Source organism: Rattus norvegicus, chromosome 10, assembly GCF_021556685.1.
Source record: "Rattus norvegicus strain SHRSP/BbbUtx chromosome 10, alternate assembly SHRSP_T2T, whole genome shotgun sequence".
NCBI classification, from domain to species: Eukaryota; Metazoa; Chordata; class Mammalia; order Rodentia; family Muridae; genus Rattus; species Rattus norvegicus.
Window position 1 is genome coordinate 9,332,157 of NC_141543.1, and position 14,955 is coordinate 9,347,111.

General features: G+C 42.9%; 1 protein-coding gene across 3 annotated transcripts in view; it reads right to left on the reverse strand.

Annotated features, from left to right (window-relative positions):
* Nucleotides 1–14,955, reverse strand: part of Shisa9 (shisa family member 9) — a 292,606-nt gene that overhangs the window by 20,916 nt on the left and 256,735 nt on the right. For 2 of the 3 annotated variants that reach the window (NM_001430313.1, XM_087569196.1), the window contains exon 3: nt 7,081–7,236. In NM_001430313.1, the coding sequence (NP_001417242.1) occupies nt 7,081–7,236 (156 nt within the window). Of the gene's footprint in view, nt 1–1,367; nt 2,679–7,080; nt 7,237–14,955 lie in introns of those variants that run through there. The other variant, NM_001430314.1, reaches the window with a different exon arrangement.

Sequence of the window (14,955 nt, forward strand, 5' to 3'; positions counted from 1 at the left end):
GGCCTCATTCCATTGACCTGGAATCAGTCCTGACCAATCAGTGAATGTTGCTGTCTCTCCTGTTCTTTCCTAGGAACCCACTTGGGCAGACTGGGTTGGACCACTTTCTGCATGATTTCCAGAGACCTAACAGGCTGCCAGCTGAGAGGAGATTCACGGAACATCCTGTGACCAGAATGATTACAGACCACAAATATGGGCATTTAAACATTTCCAATTGGCTTCCCAGGCATGCCAAAGGACTTTCAAATCGCCATGTGCCCACTAGGGATCTGAGTTCTACGTCCTCATCATCCAAACAGAGAAGAGCTTGGTGTGACAGGACAGGAAGTTAGAGCTCAGCAAGTCCTGCCCGAAGTGCTTGACCATGTCCTCTTCCCCTCACCTGGGGTCATCTAGATAGTCACAGGGCCCCAGATCTTCCTGTGCCCGTGGACAGCCAAAGTCAGTCTCCAAAGGAGTCATCCTCCCCTGAATCAAATTCCTCAGCTTGCCTTACAGGCAGAATCCAGTCTTTGTCACCTTTGCCCTAGCTTCCAAGTCAGGGCGGGCCTAACAGTGCAGTAACAAAGTCTCTTCTATGAATCCGTTGACCATACACACCTTATGAAGATGGTGGCTGATGGGGCTACCAAGTGGGTACTAAAGTCCTCACTATATTTGGTGGCAGGAGCTGACCTGAGGAGACTGACTATTTGGGGATGAAAAATGCTCATTTAAAGGGGATGGACCTTTTAGACAGAACAAGAGCTGTAGGATAGAAAGGGGAATGAGGGAAGGTAACTGCTATTGTAAAATTAGGAGCTGTATGGTTTGCTGCTTGAAAATATATCTCAAATATAGTATATTTCAATTATACTATACCTTTTACCTTCAGAGGAAAAACAGCTGACATCTTGTTCAGTCTTGCCCCAGAAAAGGAACTGGGGAGTAAAGAACAGGCCTCACAGAAGGAGGGAGCAAAGTTTGCAATGGGCCCACAGGAGAGGGTGTAGGGAATGGTCCTGGACAGCTTTTCTTTTACCTGATGGTAAACTTTCACTGTTTGAAGTAGATCAGAAGAAGCATCATTTCGTGCAAACAACAGGATTTCCAAGTCAAGCAATCTTGAATGTGAACTCTGTTAACCACACTGAGCTTTGGCTTCTCCATCAATATTACTATACTATTATAGACACAGAACAGTAGGTCCAGTGCCTCCCTTGGACACATGCTGCTTTGGAGGTCAGTGGAATTATCTTCAATAAATACCCAGTTTAAAAAAAAATTAAACTAGGTGAAATCAGTTCATGGCTGTGGTCTCATGGTTTTCTTTGGTCCTTGGTACAATGTAGCCACAGAGAGGATGAGGAGGGAATCCTGCACTGTTGCTGGTGTTTTACATTTTTATTAGAAGATTTAACATTCCAAGAAAAGATCACTTGTCAAATGGCAAAAGTAGAAAGATTTTTCTGAATATAAAACAAAGATTTTAGTTAAGATGAAGGCATACAGAGCACTGTGACCCCATGCTTGTGAATTCCTTCTCTCTTAGCCTGGGGGCCCGAGGTTGAACCTAGCCACACATAAAGGGCTTGTGGGCAGGAACCTCACGCAGTGTAGGAGTTTGACCTCTGAAACCTAGGACCACTGGATCAGGACAGGTCCATAGGAGATAAATGCTGACTGCGGGCTACTTCCTGTCTGTCATGTGCGTTGGAGATTATGTAACAGGATGGAGTTTCCCCTGACCTACACATAGGAGCACTCCCTCTCCGAAACACCAGGGCATCTTTAGGGATATCTTTGGGGACACTTCTGTCTTGCTCACATTGTTCTATGAAGAGATACATCTGTCCTCATTCTGCACCTGCCCTGCACATGAGTCAGGGAAGGGGAAATTAACGATGTCACCCTATACGAAGCATTTCTCAGCATCCTGTCTCCAAACTGTTCAAACCCATATTACAGTCTCAGTGAAGAGAGCCAAGTGTGTGGTGCGGGCTCTTTGGTGGATGGTATCTCTCACATCTGGGTATCCCATTTCTCCCAGACTGTGGGTGGAGAAAGTGAAGTGGCTTGGGCTGGCTCTGCTGATTCTTAGGGTTCACAGAAAAGTAATGTGGTTTTGTTTCCTTACTTGTTTGTTCTTTGATCGGGCCCTTGATGTGAACTTAGAAATGGATGTCAAGAATGTGGATTCTCCTCTATCAACAGGAAATTCCTGCCAATCAAGGCCCAATGTATCTGGGAGTCTGGAAGAAAGTTATGACTGGTAGACTTCTGGAAGAGGCTATAGTGGGCTGAAGTGCTTTCTACATGTGGAGAACTTTTCACCAGGCTGGATCACTGCCTCCAGCTAAGCCATTCACTATGTGTGGTCGTTACTCTGCTACACAGGAGACACTGAGGCCCAATGAAGCCAAGAGTGTCTAAAATCACTTAGTAAAGTTTGGGTCGACACACAACTCGGTCCTGAGCAAGTTTAGTTTCATGTACAATTTTCTTCGTTCTTGCCAGTCACCCCAGGTTCTGCCTTGACATGATGTCTAGCACATGTCAATTCACTGCCTTTGCAAAGGGCACAGGTGGTTCAAAATGCCCCATACAGTGCTGAGTACTGGAGAGACAATGTGGATGGGGCTGGCCAGGTCCATGCCTCAGTGTCTCCTATAGTCAAGGGATACCAAATCCAGTACCTGGAGAATAAACAGACAAATGAATGAATGAATAATATTCAGCTTACTTTCCCCCACAGAGCTCTGTGGGGCTCAGCTCCTGACATTTCCCCCTTGTGTGCTACTCTTTTGCCAGTAGCTGAGCCGTGAGCCCCCTGGGAACAGATATCGTTCTACAACCACATGCCTGGCATACCCAGGTGGTATGCGTCAAGACCCCAAAGTCCATAAGAAGAAGGTTCTCTCTAAGCATGAATGGGGTGGGTTCAATAAAGCAGCAGAAGTAGAATGAGAGACAAAGGCAGGCAGGGTTGGGGATCAAAATCAGCAGTAAAACGGCTTATAACCCTTTCTTCAAATCTGGCCTTCCAAAGCACTGGCAGCGAATGAACGGGGTTTAAAATCCCACAGTTGTTCTAGTAACTAGACAAGGTGGGATGGTTTCCTATCACAATTTTAAAATTGTAACAGAGCGGTGTTTGGGGACCATCCACTCTGCTTCTTTGTTTATCAGATGAGGTGGGAGCCTGGGCACTTCGATGGCTGTTCAGCACCATGCAGCTAAGAAAGGGCAGAGCTTGGACTAGGCTGGAGCCTCTGATAAGCACCTGATGTTTGGATAGTAAAGCCTTCAAAGAAGATTTATTCCCTAGGGTGTGTTTTGAAGTTGGCAGTTAGCAGTAGAGGCTGGCTAGGCTTCTTGTATCCACTGGATTGAGAGATTTTACACAGGGAGTCTGGCCCTGGGAAGTTGCAGAGTTTTAGATGGCAAACCATTTTTAAACAGCCTTGCTCCCGGGCAGTAATGATCCTCTAATGAAATGCACTTCCTGTTCACACCAGTTTACATTACATCTTAATAAAGAACCCTTGAAAGAACATTTATTATGGGATTTGAGTTCACTCATGCAGGCCGATGTTAGAGTCCTGGGGAGCCACTGGGTCAGGTAGTTCCTCAGCCACAAACTCAGAGTAGAACCAGGTCACCCACCATGCAGTTAAAGTCCAAGAACTCTACAGCTGTCAGAGGAGTCGGCTAGGGGACCCTGTTAGCCACTTACTGGATTGGGGCCAAACCCCAAGAGAGATCCTTCCACTTGCCACAAGATACAAAGGTGATTCCTTAAAATTCAGCTCGTCTTTGATTCTTGTCAAAGGTAAGCTCATTCGTTCAAGCAGCAAATATTCCAGGAGTTCCTGGTTGCCGAAGAAATGGTTACATAACAAGTGCCAAACACATTTTCATATTGCAAATTTCATTCCAAATGCTCAGCAGACAGTTCTTGTCTACAGCAACCCTGAAGAAATCCTGGGAAGGATCAAGGAACTGTGTTGGAACATTTATCTATTATTTACACTGAGAGCTACTGAGTATCTGGTCGGGGAGAGCTCTAAGTTAAAGAAATGAGCTGCATGGGATAATATGACCAGTTCTCAAATAAGACAAATCCGGGCTGATGACTCTTAGTGCCAAACCAAGACTCAAATCGAACAACAGATGTTATTTGTCTCTGAACTGCAGGGTTCAGAAAGGGAGGTGAACTCAGAACAGTGTTTGCAGGTTGCTGCGGCTTTGTGAGCAGTGAGTCTCACCTGCTCTCCTGGGCAACAGTACCCCTCCCTTCCTTGTAATACAGATGCTTGCGATGCCCATGTTATGCAAGAACACAGTGTGAAATCAAGAAAGTTGATAGCTGTAGAAAATAAGACATGGTGTTTTCTAGGGGTCGGGGAGGCAAAGAAATAAATTAGGAGACAATAGTAAGGGAATGGGAAAGATTTACCAAGCTGAAGGTTTAGGAAAGCTGTGTCTTTTGGTAATATACCCTTGGCTCAATCTCTTCTAATTAGTTCATCCCGAAGGCCTAAGGAATTGGGGAACAGGATCTCTCAGACTTCTGGTACAAACACTAATTACCTAGCCTGTTTCTGTTCCAATGTGAGAACCCAATACATTTGTTTTATGAATATTTTTATCAGCATCAACCTTAGATAGCACAAACACCAGAGCCATACCATAATGTTTGTACCTTGGTTCTGGGGTTAGGGTATTTCATAGTTGAATCTGCAGAGTATCTCCTATCCCATCTCCATTGAGGGGCTGGATGACAGGAAGATGAACAATTGATCAGAAAAGACAGTGTGTCTATCTGTGGTATCCTCTACCTGACTGACATTTCCTGGAACCAAAACTATGTAAGAATAAATGAATGAATAAGCTTTATAAATAGTCAGAAGGGCAGAAAGACCTCCACCAATAAATCCCACGGAGTCCCCTCCAAGGGGAGTCGTTCCATCACAAAAACTCCTTCCTGGTGGCCAATTCTTTTGTGAAAGAGAAGAGCTCTCCATGAGAAGAATATTTAAAGATAACCACTGAGTCCTCTCTAGGGGACCCAAGCTGAGCCTGAGAGCAAAGAACTGTGAAAGGAGTCCGTGTGGCTGCTCACAAGACAGTGAGGCTCTGGAAAAGAGGGATGGTACTAATGGTGGGACCTTGCTTTGTTTGAAAGGTCTCTGTATACCCATTTTATAAACTGGAAAACTGAGACCTACTGAGGGTTAGGAAACTGCACAGAGTCAGGCAGAAGTTGTGACAGAGCCAAGATTTGAGTCCATATCTGTCTGGCGTTTATCAGTTCATCAAAAGATAAACTCGGAGAAGTGGCAGATGATGTGGAAAGGCAAGCTTAAAAAACTCTCCTCAAAAGAAAATAGAACTCACAGGACATAGCAAGAAGGAAACAAATTTCCCATGTCTGGAGTGAACAAGAATGTGGAAAACAGGCCCAGGATTTGGGAGAGGATGTTAAGAGCAAGCAGTTGAGAGGGGAAGTTCTACTGAATGTTGGGCTCATGGAGTAGTCTAAATCCTTAGCCCTCAGCTTGGGCTTCACATTAGAAATAGCCATTTATTTTAATTTTACATATATGTGTGTTTAGTCATAAATCTTGGTGCATTCCTGGTGCTTGTGGAGGTCATCCCCTGGAAATGGAGTTACAGATGGTTGTGAGTCACCATGTGGGTGCTGGGAATTGAACTCAGGACCTCTGGAAGAGCAGCTATGGTCTTAACTGATGAGCCATCCTCTTCCAGCCCCATTTATTTTTTCAAATGTCCATAGACATTTGACAAACTACATCCTTAACCTGCTCAGTTAACACCTCCAAGGTGGCCTGTGGCCTTGGTGCTGCTTACCACACTCAGGTGATTCTGGTACTCTGACTCCATCACTGAGAACCTGAGTTGTCATAACCAGTCACTAATCAGGAACTGACAACTTTGCTCTGACTGAAGCTTCATCCAGTGGAATGTGTCTGAGGGCAAATTGCTATGCTCTAGTGGAAGAGACTGGGGAGACATGGAAGGAAGATAGGTACTGGGTAACAAATGCCTAGTCATTTCTCCACTCTGTTACCACTGCTTTTGGGTCTGCAGAATCATCTCTCAATTCCTTCTCCTAACCATTGAGCTACAATGTTCTCCTCCATGAATTACTAAGACAGTATGCATAAGAAGTCAAACATAGTGTTGTACACTTGGTAAGAAATGAATTTATAATAGCGCTGTAGTCTAGTGTCTAGACTATCCTTCCCCAGGAAATGTTACCCCCTGAAGGAGAGAAACAACTTAGGCTAAGATTGTGCACCAACCATAAGCTTATCAGAGAGAGCAGGGGATGCATAGGTGATGGGGTGGATCTTGTTAAAAGCCAAGGTGTTCCTAAGAGTCATATACTAGATTGTACATCTGAGGCTCTTAAGGATTACCTAGGAAAGATAGGGAGTGCTGAGGGAGGTTAAACATAAGTGGGACCACACGAGTATCCAGGTCTTTCTCCCCAGGAAAGAGTCCTCACTAAATAAGTGCCCCAGGTGATCACTCTGCTCCACACAGCAAGGCAAGACTTAATTAGGTTCAAAGGAATAGCTGTGGGAGTCTGTATTATTTATATATTTCATATACATATGTATATATATGAAAGAAACTTGATAATGATAGGTAGATATAAATGATAGATAGGTAAATGGTAGGTAGAAAAATGACAGATGATACATATAGATGATAGATGACAGACTCATAAATACACATATGTGCATAGATATAGATAGATGATGATAGATAGTCAGATAAATGATAGATTCATAGACACATATACATAGAAATAGGTAGATAGGCAGACACATCATGCATTTAGATTTATATATACAGTATACTTACATTATACATACATTATACTTACACAAATTGGTTCTTAGACATATACATATATGATAAATCATAAATAAATAAATAAATGATAGATGATAGAGAAAATAGGTATAATAAAGAATATAAATCAAAAGTAAAAAACAATGTTCATAGGGAGAAGCCGAGTAAGGGCGAGCATAAAGAAAACAGATACATGTAGGAACTCCTTACCTACTGCCTTTAAGGAGGCATACTTGTTGAGCTCTTTGCCTGGAGGCTGCTGTTCATATGGATTAGAAATCTGGCCCAGGTTGGGGTATGAATGTGGGTGTCCCATCTGCTGGAGCAGAGGAGAAGTGGGCACTGCATTGTTCATCTGAGTGGTATCTGAAAATGAAGAGACAGACATGATCATAAAAAAAAGCAAGAGCTTCCAAGCACCCCACTTGACATCATCATAGACCTCCATTCTAAAACTCTCCCCCACACCAGGGACATGAGTGGCAGAGCATCAGATTGAGCGATAACGTGTCAGGTTCTGGTCATCATGCAGGAACACTGGGCATCAAAGCAGTATGTGGGGGCACTAGAGAAATGGCTCAGTGGTTAGCACTCCATTAGGCTTCTGTAGAGAACTCAGCACTCATACCATCAGGATCATGGTAAGACTCAGAACCCAGGTGGTGTGACCTTTGAGCTCAGTCACCTTGGCCATGGTTGCATACTTCCAAAAACCAGCTGGTTCTGGGCACTCATGACCGGAGATATGCTCCTTTGAATCTCAGCACTCATATTTAGTAGCTCAGAAATAACTGTAACTCCAGCTCCATGGGCATCCAACATCTCTGGCCTACTGGGGAACTTGTACTCATATGCGCGCGTGCGCGCGCGCGCACACACACACACACACACACACACACACACGCACGCACATGCACACATACACACAAATTTAAAAACAAAATCTGGGTTGCAAGATGTTGAACTTCAGTAACATTCAAAGAAATATCACTCAGAAGAAGCCTACCCCTTCACCAAGAAGCTGACCAATGTGAGGAGGACCGGATGTCACCAGCGATGATAAAGGTGCTGAGAACAGAGAGGCCACATGAGCTTCTGGCCAATGCAGCCTGCTCAGCCCACTATACCTGCAAGAAAGAACCTAGCACACAGCACTGAAATCTTTAACACACGCTTATCCAGAGCAGACAATGTCGTGTTATGTGACCAAGCCTACAGAAATATGTAACTGCCAGAATGTATAGATTTTTGCTCACAAATGCTTTTCGCATAAGTCTATTGTGTTTTTGTTTTTTGTTTTTGTTTTTTACTGTAAAGTGGAAAAACTGAACTACTATATGGGAATTCATTTAAAATTTTACATATGCATTATGTGCATAAGTTATACTTGCATATGGTAGAAAATCATGCAACTCTTAGAAGGAAAGAAATAGGTTTTAAAGTAAATCCACACTACATGTCTAGGGAATTTCCAGAGACTGCATAAGAAGCATGAGAGGCAGTACAAATGTTACAGTGTTTATCTTACAAAGGAAAGTGTGCCTATTTCTGCACACCAAGGTTTGCAGAAGCTAAACAAAAGATTATCAAGCACATACTGAATATTGGCTCTGTGTGGGGACAAAATACCCTGGGAAGGGAATTTCCAGAAGGTTCATCATATAAATGCATTCTGAGATGAGATCTGAAGGAAAAATAAAATATCAGTCAGGTGTGGCTGATGAGGGCTGCACTAGAGACATGTTATGGGCTGAGGAAAGAGCTGGTGGGTTGCCACTGGAGCAAAGTGGTAGGTTCAGGTTCAAGCTCAGCTCCTAGAGAGTGGTCCCTGGTCTCTAGGCATGCATGGCTAGAAAGTACAGTATAAAGAAAGCTGAACAAGATGAGGCAGCAGAGGCTGAGAGAACCCAGCCAGCTAGTTCAAAGACCCCACCTTGAGAGCAATGAAATAGGGTTTGGGCGGGCGACAAGGCTGGTCAACCCAGTAGAGGCAATCAGGACTCAGGCTCAGCCAGGGAATCTAGTAGGGTGTCGCCAGCGCCGGGAAGCACCTGTGTTCATCAAGATGCACACTGCTAGATGCCGGAGCTACCGCGTGAGATCCCATTAAGCCGGCATTCACACTCATTTCCCAGCTTCTGCAACTCCTCAGCTGACAGCCCACACAGCTGCTAGTAGGCAGAGCCTTGCTCTCAGCTGATGGAGACACCATACTAGGCTTGCTGCATTTCACACATCTCTCCTTCAACACCTGGCTGGTCTGCAACCAGTGCCTCACCGACCTTAAGGCACAAAGTTCAGGCACTTGCTTCAAGGTGGGGTGACTATGGAGAGGTCGGTGGGTGCTCCAGAGCTCACCCTGTCAAAGACAAAAGTTTGGGCTTTACAGGCCTCTGTCGCCATTGTAGGGTGACACTAGCCTGGATATGATACAGAGAACTATTCATGTCTATTTCAGTAAAATTTTATTTTCAAAACCAGGTGACACCAAGTTTGGCTCAATGACTTTTGTTTGGTCACCCCTGTCTACACTTCCCCTAACATCTTCATCCTTCTATGGCTACTTTATCTTCCCTTTGTCTTTCCGTGTGTGTGTGTGTGTGTGTGTGTGTGTGTGTGTGTGTGTGTGTGTGAACATGACAATTCTCTTGCTCCCTGGCTTGAGAACAAGCTGCTGCAGAAACTCAAAGATGGACGCCAGGGGAGGGGCAAGGGAGAGCTCTGTTGACAGGTACGAAGACAAAGTTTTACAGTGAATAGGACTTAGTCCTTTTATAGTCTTTGTCTCATAGTAGGGTGACTATTAACAATAATGTATTGTCTAGCTACAAAACCTTAGAAAAACAATTTTTCATGTTCTCATGACAAAGATATGATAAATGGTTTGAGGGTACAAATATGTTGATCACCATAAATTAACCATTACATGTATCAGGTACCACACCCATTGGCGTGTACGATCATTGTGTGTTGATAAAACTTAAAAGATCGACTGAGTGGTGAATTTAAAAAAGCCCAAGGACATTAGTAAACTAATTAATTAATGACTCAATGCCAAGTCTTATTGTCCCCCCAGGAAGAGATTTCAACCACTACCTTATCTAGTTAGAACTGATAGCCCCCAAGTCAGTCCTTCAGGGTGAAGCTGACCCTTCATTCTTTCTGTCCCTGTGTCCTAGACCCTCACCATTGTACTAAAATCCTATTTCTAAGCTCCACAAGGAAATGCTAACAACTTCAGTAAAAGAGGAGAAGGCCTTGTAGAGATGCTCCTCATTGGACATCTTGGAATAGCTCTTGTATTATTAAACAGAATACTTAACATTCCATTATGGAGGACTTGCTTTTAGAGTATTTCTGCTAAGTTTCATACTACCTCAAGGGCACTGAGTGCTTATTGAACATAAGTAGGTATGACAGAGAGGACCCACCAAAATGAATCCTCTCAAAAGAAGAAACGAGGCTGCCCCAAGTCATGCTCCTGCTTCACATTCAGAACCACACGGAGTGACTTGCTGGCAGACTTAGATAGCCATTTTGTGCTAGCTTCCAGGCATGAGATATTCAGAAATATTAAAATTCCCACCCTGGAGGAAACCATCAAGAACTGTTAAACAGACATTTGTGGCTGGACTCTGAAACGTTATTTTTGTTTTCCTAGACAGAAAGAGAGGTTAGACCTCATAAACTGCTACTCAATTTAAGTCCTGCCCTACAATGTACCCAGCAAAGGAGACACGAAATAGGCAGAGGAGAGGAAAATCCAGGTTGGGATGTAAGGAAAACAGAACATCAGCACGAATGAAGAATGCCAAGCAGGTGAGATTTAGCTTATACTCTGAAAATACTGTGACCAAGATAAGAAAAGAACTATAAATGTGTGAATGTATGTGTATATCTCTGGCTGCATATACAAATAAACATTTATCAGAATATCTATACTAAATACATACATAATTTTTGCATGGCTATGACCATAGAGAATGGTCACTAGCAATGTCTTTCTCTTGGAAGAGTGATTTCCTTTTTAGATACACCTCGGTTCTAGAGAGATCCCATGCCCCTGCATAGAAAGTCTATCCAACAGAAAGAGAAAATATCCCATGTCCTCATAATTTTACAGCTCATTACAGCTTAGAAAGACTCCAGAGCTTTTGCTGTTCTACGATGCTAGCCACGCTCCATCAACAACCTCCATTAGCATGCAAGAAGCCACTGACATCCTGCACTTTTCTCTAAGACAGAAAGGGGCTCATGTATCTGACAATCATCCTCAAAGAAAGTCAAGGCATAATTACGCTAATTGGAGGCATCTAGTATTCTTACACCGAGGTAACCACCTTAGACATGCCATTATTGTGAGGTATCTCTTCATCACTCAATACAAATAAAGTGGATGCAATTCAGATCATGTCAGTGGTGGTTTAAAAAAAAAAGGTCAGTTACAAACACAGAGAGGGCACTCTAGGTTTCTGTGCAGAGAAAACAAACGAGCAGTGACTCATTTGGAAGGAGTAACAACACAAAGAGCCCCAGAACATTCCATGAGGAGGAACGGCAGAGAAAAACACTGGAGGCTCAAATGTGCTGGTCTGACAATCCCAAACGCAGTCTTCTGTACTTATGCTGTCTGCCCTGACAACTGTGCACACAAGTTCATGTTGACATGCAGGTGTGGGTGTGCATGGGGAGGCCAAAGGTCAGAGTCAGCTTCTTCCTCCACTACTCCCTACTGTATTCACTGAGACAGGGTTTCTCGCTGAACCTAGAACACATTGATTTAGCTAGACTGGCTGGCCAGGGAATCTCTTATCTCTAGCTCCCCTATCCCAGGACTACCCAGCCCATCCTTCCTACTTAGAGAGTTGGGGATCAGATTAGGGTTCTTATGCTTGCATGGCAAGCACTTTATTGACTGACTTTCCCAGCCTCTGTTAGTTTTTGTTGAAGGATAGATTTTTTTTTTATTTTTCTGTGGATGAATATTTTGCCTTCATGTATATATGTGGACCTGTGTGTGCCTAGTACTCAAGGATGCCAGAATAGGGTGTCAGATACCATGGAACTGGAGTTACAGACAGTCTAGACCTGCCATGTGGGTACTGCAAATCAACCTTGGTCCTCTGAAAGAACAACTGTTCCTAACTGCTGAGCCATCACTCCAGACCCGAGTTTTAAATCCATAAAATACTTATAAGATAGTACAGAAACATCCAGTATTGTCCTTGACCCAGTTTCTCTCATAAGAACATCCTCTTCAGGGATGCTACAATCCATGAGCCAATATTGATAGGTTAACTAACACATGCTCACACCTCATTAAGGCTCCCTTCTCTCTTACCAGTATCCTTTTCTTCTGTTCCAGAATCCCATTCCAGCACCACATTAAATCAACTCATGTTTCCATCATCTACTTTGGCCATGACAGTTTCTCAGACTTTGATATCTTTGGTTTTTAGGATCATGGTTCCGTGGGTAACCTTCTTGAATGTCAATTAAAAGAAATATGTCTCAAGTATTTTTTGTCATTGAATTATTTATTGGCTATTGCTCCCAATAGCCAATTTTGCTCATTGGCAGAAAAGCACAGAGGCAGACACTGTCATCATAGAACATCAAGGATGCACATGATGATGACTTCTTGCTGGACCAGCTCAGATGCCAGCGATTGCTGGGTTACTCCCTTAGTGAACGTCTTTCTCCAATTCCCCTCTTTTTCACCTCCCATCCTCATCCTGATCCATCATCAAGAGAGCAGGTGTACATCCTCCGCACCTACAGAAAAGCAATAGATACTGTGGCCCTTCAGTAGAGGTATAATATATAAGCCACTTTGTCCTCATTTTCATTCCCTGTTCCATTGTAGACACATTAATATGTGTCTTATGTTCCCCAATTAGCTGCTTTGCCATACTTCCATTTTTGATATCTGAAACATAGCATTGTTTGCTTCTTGGTAATGCAATGTATCCCCAGGATCATATTACATATATCCTGTCTTGGCCCAAAGATCATCCATCTTTCTGAGGACCTGGTTCATTTTACTGGAGAAAATCATTAGATACCAAAAATTTGTATGTAAGGGAAGTGTGGTTACTTCTCATATCCCTCAGATGATATAAAAAGGACATTTCCATGTGTGAGGACACAGCCATATGCACATATCTGTAAATACCTATCTCCGTAACCACCTATACCTGTATTAGCCTGTGCATGCATGCATTCTGACGTCTCTAATATCATTGATCCATTGTCAAATGCATCATTTTGCACTCCACCTGCTTAGCTTGGATCTGCACCCCAATAATAATAATAATAAACTCAACTCCCAGCGTCCTCCATCATACTAGTTAGTTATTGATTTATATATGTTTACATATAGGGTGTGTGTGTGTGTGTGTGTGTGTTGCATTATAATTTTTAGCTCATATTTAGAAGAAAACAAACTTTATCTACTAGAATACAGTGACTGAGAAGTGTATATTTAAATTTTTATTATCATTACTCATTATATAAAATTATATATTTGATTATAACATTTCATGGATTATATGATGTATTTTGCTTGCATTCATATCCATTACCCTGTCTTGTCCCTGCCTCCCCAACTCCCACTGACTCCCCTTTATCTTCTACTTCCATATCATGTGTATATTTTAGAACTGTGGATTTTTACATATAAGAGAAAACATGTAACATTTGTCTTTCTAAGTCTCCAGTTCCACCCTTTTCCCAGAAAATGGCATAAACTTTGATCTTCTATGTGGCCAAATAATACTCCACTGTGTATATGTATCATATTTTTGTAATTTATCCAACTATTGGCTATGGAGGCTAATACATAAGGTGTTGTGAGTGTGCTACAATGTGTGGACATCTCTGTGGCATGCCAACCTCAACTCCTTGGTGTTTGTATCTAGACTAGTAGAGTAGGATCAACTACATTTTTAGTTCCTTGACCAACCTCCATTCCGAGTCCAAAGGGTCTGCACAGTTAGCAATCCCACCAGCAGTGAGGACGGGCTGCTTTCCCAGCATCCTCACCAGCATTTGCTGTTCTTTTCTTGATAGCACTTCTGACTGGAGTGGGCTGGGATCTCCATGTTTTGATTTACATTTCCCTGATGGCTATGGAGACCAAACAGTGGTCACACATTATTGGCCGTTTACTTCAGTGAAATTATAATATAGTTACAACATTCCCTCCCCCTGTGCTCATCCCAGACCCTCCCGTGTACCATGCTGTCTCTCCTTCAAATTCAGAACCTCAATTTTTCACCAATTGCTACTGCATGCATATATGTGTCACATCCCTAAATATAACGTGCTCAGTCCATATAATGCTATTTGTATGTGTGTTTTCAGCTCTGACTCTTTGGCACTGGACAACCAATTTTGTGAGCTTCCCTGAAGAAGACACCCCTTCCCACTCCCAGCTTTCCTTCATGTAGGAGTGAGGACTCCCAGGTTTCCTCTCCACATTAGCATGGCCTTGGTATCTTCCCTGTTCAGCTCACATTTGGGCAATCATATTGGTGACACGTTTTTGAGAACTGTGAAATTGAGTTGCTTATTTTTAGATCAAATTACTCCTGTTTTAGTATGTTTTTGTTTTAGTTCATTACATGCTCTATACATTAATGGCTTGTGAGCTGGAAAGATGCCAAAAATCGTCACCCATCCTTCAGGTCCCCTCTTTACTGACCATTTCCTGTACTGCACTGAAGCTTTTTATGGACGCAATCCCATTTGTCATGTTTTATTACTGAGCTATTGAAATCTTTTGTATAAGTCTTTGCCTGTGACTGTATCTTGAAGTATTTCTTCTGCTTTGCACTACCAGTTTTAACATTTCCCATTGTGCATTAAAGTCTTTGATTCATTTTGAAGCAAACTTTTGTACTGGGTGAGGAACATACATCTAAACCACTACATGAATGTATGAATGTGTACTTCTTCCCCAGTATCATTTGTTACAGCCATTTTCCTAGTCTGCATTGCTTTCCTATGAGAGAGAGAGAGAAAGAGAGAGAGAGAGAGAGAGAGAGAGAGAGAGAGAGGCAGAGAGAGACAGAGAGATAGAGA